Raw genomic sequence first — 6,203 nt, 5'->3', positions numbered from 1 at the left:
AACAGCCTAAATGATTATCTCTGGAGTAGTGTTTCTTAAATTATATTCCAAAGAACATATACTTTGCTGGAAGGTGAGGATTGTGCCTCAATAGAAAGATTCAATGATCCTCTATGTTTGAGAAATATTACAGAACTGCACTATATCTCTAGCACAAAAGAAATTGGTTTAAATTTGCTTATCCCCATTTCACAATACTTTCATGGCAAACATTAACATTTGAGAAATTAGAGTTTCAGGGATACAGTGTCGAGAGCTTTCCAATAAAGGTGAAGGTTTTCTCCAGGTTACACCAACATGCTTGATTCTCTTCTGTCAATGGTATCAGGATCCCAGATGTCAACATAAAGCACTCTTGCTCCAAATGGGTCACTAAGGAGATGGACTCAAATAAAAGAGCAGCTCTGGGGCATCTGGGTGGATCAGTCAGTTAAGTGTCTGCCTTTGGCTCAGGTCATGTTCTCGGGGTCCTGGGATCCAGCCCTGCATCAGGCTCCCCTACTTTTCCCTCTCCCTCTGCCCTTCCTCCCTACTCATGTGTGTTCTCTCTCACGCTCTCTCTCAAATACATAAAATCTTTCTTTAAAAAAAGTTCATTAAAGTGAAATCTTAAAACTTCAAATAACTGACTTGACAGTTTACAGCACTGTTAGCCAAAGCCGGCCTCTTTCAAAACTTGAAGAAAACCAGCACTTGGGTCAACGAAAACTTAATAACTATAATCACTTGTAGATAATTGCTGCATTTAAGAATGAAAATGTATCAAAGACTAGTATTAATATCAACTGAATCATAGAGACATAGATCACTTCTCTATCCCTATAACTAGATCATGGTCTTAGAGCAGAATAACGCATATTCCATGTAAAATTACTCAGAATTACTACTTGGGTTAGAAGTCAAGGCATAAAAATTCTTGCTATGTGAAGAACATGCTTCTCTTCTTATAAGTCTCTATATGTGCTTTCTTCCTGCTTTCTTTCTTTACAGTCCCTACAAATACATATTTCCAAAAAGTGCACTCAAGAGAAAAAAATTAAAAAATAAAAATAAAATGAAATCTTAGACAATTAAGTTATTTCAAAATATTTTCATTCAGGGAATGCTCAAGCTTCTACGTATGAAAATTTGACCCTATCTATGTCCACCAACAGTGCTTCCTTAAGGGCAGTGGTAGGAGGTAAGTCGTGTCAAAGAAATAACAAGTGGAATAGTGAGCGCAGTCCTCCACTCCTCCCCATGCACAGCGACTACCCCCCTGAGGACCCACACAATGCTGAGCAGGAACTACTCTGTGAAATGGGAGACCTCAATGCGGTACATGGCAGGCAGAGTGGCTATGAGCACAAGTAGATGCCCCTGTAGGATGTCATGACCTGATCCCCTTGTTCTCATCTTCAGAACCTTGGGGCCTGGAGTGCTCAGGGACTGCAACCTGCTGCTTTCTCCTCCCACTTGCACTCACCCAAGTTACCCCACTGGGTCATGGTCTCCCACCCATTCCCAGCAGCACCCATAGCCTAAGCCCCTGCACAGCACCCAGCCTCCATTACCACCTCACTCCCCTCTAGGCCTTCAATCCTTTGTGGGCTCTGAGCCCACCATCCACTCCCAAGCACTAATGGGAAGATTCTCCTTCTGGGGTGGAAGGGTGGCTGGGAAACAGAACTCTGCCCTTTCTGTGGGCTTCATCGTTCTCTAGTCCTCCCTGCCCTGGCTTTGATGTTGTTTCCCTAGTACAGGACTTGATGTATAGAATTCAGTATTTATTATTTATTACATACATGAATACAATGTAAATAAATGTTTTGTGGCTAAAAAAAGTTATATATATGTTTTAAAATTTCAAATACTTTATAATGTTGACATACCTTGTTTCTTGCTTCAATATTTGCATGGTATAAAATCAGCTTCTCTGCTATTGACGTGTTCTCACCAGCAACAGCATAGTGGAGGGCAGTATTGCCAAAGTTATCCGTAAGACGTGGATTAGCACCGTGTTCTAAAAGAATAGTTACACATGCCTCTTCCTGGTATTGTACAGCCTGTCAGTAGTATCCCAAGAAACAGAGTGTAAATTCTGGGAATTTAAAGCAAGCATGCTACAACCAATTAGTTACATTTAATTGCAATAAATTTTCATTCTAAGTAATTAAATCAAATCCATCTCAGGCAGACACAGCTGCTACCACACACCTTCATTAGAGGAGTCCTACAGTCTTGATCATAGAGGTCAAGCTCGCATTTCCTCTCTACAAGAAAATCCACCATGTCGGCATGGCCAATGGTACAGGCCAGATGGAGAGGAGTCCTATGAAAGTGAAAGAACGTTTTAGGAAATTATAGTGCACTATTTCAATTTCAATTAATTCATGTAATTGTAAACATTAAATAGCATCTTATTCCTTTGACTCAAAAACAAAGATTTAGTTTTCTTTTGAAGAAAGTACAATATTTATTAGTGATTATTCACCATACTAATAAAAGATCAGGCTATCTGACTAGGTAGAGCGTGACCTCAGGATTCAGCTCAACCTGGGTATAAATCCTACTTAATAGGATTTAAACTTAATAGTTATCGCTCAGCCTTATCCTCAATTTCCTCATCAAAAAAATGGAGATAAAAATAGTTATCTCATGTTCCCTGCCTTGCTCAGTTTGAAGGTCATGTGACTCTTGATCTCAAGGGTCATGAATTCAAGCCTCCTGTTGGCTATAGAGATTACTAAAAACTAATAAAAATAAAGAAGAGTTATCTCACAAGACCTCGTCACCATGCTTAAATGAGGATCTATGCAAAGTTTGTTACATATTATTACTATAACTATTACTATTGCTACTATTGTACAAAGACAATACTCCCATTAGGTAAAGTGATCCAATTATGCCTATTTCTCAGATATGTTTTAAATATTCACAAGAATACTATATATCAATGATTCTAGGAGGCTCATTTTGTCACCTTTTAGTATCTCTGACACTGGAATGCGATTTATAATTCAAAATGTCTTACAACTATAATTGGCAGAATTTTTAAAGATTTCTTATTGGTATATAAAATGGTGGGGCAACACACAATCAATGTGCCTTACGTTAAATGAAATAATGGTATATACATACAACAGCTCTACTGCAGTTCTAGTCACATGGTTGGCATTTAAATAAATTTTAGTTCTTGAAAGCATTATGGGAAAAGAGGACTAAAATAATGAAGAATTCTTTTTAAGTAATTCTTCACTCTGACTTTCAAGAAACTTTAAGCCAAAGGAAGCTCAGGATTCAAATAAACAGGAACACTTTTATTTTTATACATTATGTATTATATATTTTATATATTAAATAATATATATTTTATATATCTTATACATAAATATATCATCTATTTATATATATTTTCATATACATATTAAATAATGAAGTTATTTTCATTTTATTAGATATTTAGATTTATAGATATGAAAATCAAGAATTACCAATTATCAATATAAGTATTTAATACCATTATAAATAAATAAATAGCAGATATTTCTTCACCACTTATGAATGATTCACCTTTTCCTACTAATATGAAACGTCACCATATTTGGATGTTCGGCATTTTCTACTCTGCCGCATTCATTCATCTGTCCTTTCAGCTATTAGTAACCGTGTAATTTGTGGAAATTTAAGATACATTTTGATATCTGGAAGGGTAAATCTGTCTACTTATAAAAATTTAAGTTTTTATTTTGATTCCAGTTAACATGCAGTGTTCTATTACTTTCAGGTTGACACTATAGTGATTCCAAAATTTTTCTTAATGTCATCACAATGATAAAAGAGAGCAGGTGTAACACAAAATTCTTAAAACCATGATGATTTTATTTGCTTTATGGAATGTCGATAAATACAGGAAGACTACACATTTTGAGAAATACATCTTCCTAATCACAAACAGAACCATCTTCCCAATTCAAAATTTCTTGACAGCCAGTCAGTAAATAACATACATACAAAGTGGACACAGATATAAATTATATATTGGATTTTATCGAAAGAATTTGTAGCCCAGAAGTTGATCTATTATGGGAATAGATCTTTTTTTTATAACATTATCGTATAAAAAGATGTCCATTAAAAATAAAACACTGGGGGCGCCTGGGTGACTCAGTCATTCAGCATCTGCCTTGGGTTCAGGTCGTGATCTCAGGGTCCTAAGATCAAGCCCCACATCCGGCTTTCTGCTGGGGGTAGGGGGTTGCTTCCCCCTCTCCCAATCCCTCTGCTGTATTCCCTCTCTCTGTGTCTCTCTCTCTCTCTGTCAAATAATAAAATCTTAAAAAATAAAGTAAAATACTGTATATACTTCATTTCTTTTCTATCACTATTGAAATGTGGTTCAATCACAACAAAGCTGTCTGTTAAGTGACCTATATGGGGACTTATGAGTGGGTCCAAAGGCAGCTGAGGATTTTGTTTTGTTGCTCAGACAGCCGGCCTGGGCGCTAGACCCCTTGCTGCCCGGCCTCAGGAGGGAAGACCGCCAAGCGCCCTCGGTGACAGAAGGGCTCGGCTCCACAGGCGGAGCCTGGGAAGGAGGGCATTTCTCCCGGTCCTCCCACCTACTCTCCGCCGTTTGGGGCTGCCAGCTTCCAAGTCCCTGTTAGGGTCCGTAATCAAAGGAATGAGACTGATACAAAGTGAAGGTCAAGCAGAGCTTTATTTCGCGCCAACATCGAGAATCAAACTGACTGGTCAGGGCCGTCTCTTGCAAAGAGGTGACCCCTCCCAGCCTCTCAGACTTTTCTAGAGGTAGTTTAGCCAGGCTATACACAGGTGGCCAATGAGATTGCAATACACAGAGAAAACTGCACAGTCATGCTAGGTCTGCAACACACACAGAAAACTGCTATGGGTTTTCTCTGTGTGGCCAATTGAATTTCAATTTACCCTAGTAGATATATGGGTGGCCAATTGAATTTCAATTCACCCTAGTAGATATATGAGCACCCCACTGATTGGATGTCTTCACCAGGCCTGACCCGCCCTTGTATCTAGGCTTTGAAAGTAAGATCCTCTGGGAGGGGCGGGGTCAATCTAAGTTCACTACATAAACACAAAATGACTCCCTCTGGCTAAGCAGCCCCTTACATCCCTATTACCGTTTCTTCTTGTCTCTTTTATTCACGTCTTTCCCAAGAAGTAGCAACCGCTGCATTTTCAATATGTTGCCCATGACAGCAGCTCTGTGGATCTCTTTGAAATCTTTCACGTGGATGTTATACCTCCGCGGGGACTCATTGACTTCTTCCTTCTTGTCCACTGGGGCCCCCAAGCCATTCATCAGCTCCATGCGAAAGACTGGGGATGAACGCCCCTTCCCAGTCCCGAAACCAAAAAACTTCTTCATTGCAAAGCCGAGAGGCTTCACCAACACTTGACCTTCCGCTCGGCTTTTTGCCACTTCTAGACACCAGCACCAGCGCTAGAGATAAGCCAAACCCACCGTGCAACAGTTTGGATTCTTGGAGCACCTAGCAACGGTAACCATGACGCCAAGCACAAAGGGCAGTGACTAAAGGTGCCCAAAGCGCATGTGCGAGGCCCAAGCCTCTCAGATCTCAGTGCAGCAGGGACTCCGCTCTGCTCGCCGCTCCGCGGCTATAAATCTGGATATTATTATTTTAAAGACTCTGAAGACCTACAACAAACTAGAAGTGTTTATTCATGAAAAGTACTGAAGTTTGATTAGAGTTGTGTGAGTCTGTGCTGTGCTCTCACTGCCCATGCCAGAAACTTGTCACTTAGAGAAGGGACTTGCCTGACCTGAGGCAGAGTAAGTCAAAAGAGGTGGCCTCTATGCTAAGCAGACAGAGTCTCTAGCCTGAGGTTGCAGTGCTATTTGGAGGAAACAAGATAAGAGTAGCAAGCTGTTTAACTGTAAGCTCTGAGAGGTCAGAGAGCCATCTGAATGTGATAAGCACTCCACATAAACTCCAGGTTTACCCCGGGCATGCAGTCAAAACTGAAGCTGGTTCAAGCCACCCACATACCCATGGTTGTCAAGCCATGCGCATACACGCAAAGAAGCAAAAAGCTTGTTAGAAAGCAGAAACCAGGCAGCCTTGAAAGTGACCCAAATGTTGAATGGACTTAGAAGCCCACACAGATCCATCCGCAGAGGAGAAAGCATGAATAATGGGGTCTGCACACAACATCTGCCC

General features: G+C 40.1%; 1 protein-coding gene across 1 annotated transcript in view; it reads right to left on the bottom strand.

Moving 5' to 3' along the window:
* Positions 1-6,193, bottom strand: part of LOC111139305 (ankyrin repeat domain 26) — a 131,311-nt gene extending 125,118 nt beyond the window's left edge. The window contains exons 1-3 of the mRNA XM_022491551.1: positions 5,142-6,193; positions 2,197-2,311; positions 1,872-2,045 (exon numbers count right to left, since the gene is read on the bottom strand). Of these exons, the coding sequence (XP_022347259.1) occupies positions 1,872-2,045; positions 2,197-2,311; positions 5,142-5,389 (537 nt within the window). The 5' untranslated portion in view covers positions 5,390-6,193. The remainder of the gene's footprint in view (positions 1-1,871; positions 2,046-2,196; positions 2,312-5,141) is intronic.
* Positions 6,194-6,203: the final 10 nt, after the last annotated feature.

This window comes from Enhydra lutris, unplaced genomic scaffold (genome assembly GCF_002288905.1).
Source record: "Enhydra lutris kenyoni isolate GAN:26980312 unplaced genomic scaffold, ASM228890v2 scaffoldscaffold99, whole genome shotgun sequence".
Classification (NCBI taxonomy): domain Eukaryota; kingdom Metazoa; phylum Chordata; class Mammalia; order Carnivora; family Mustelidae; genus Enhydra; species Enhydra lutris.
This window is presented reverse-complemented; position numbering and strand designations above follow the sequence as displayed.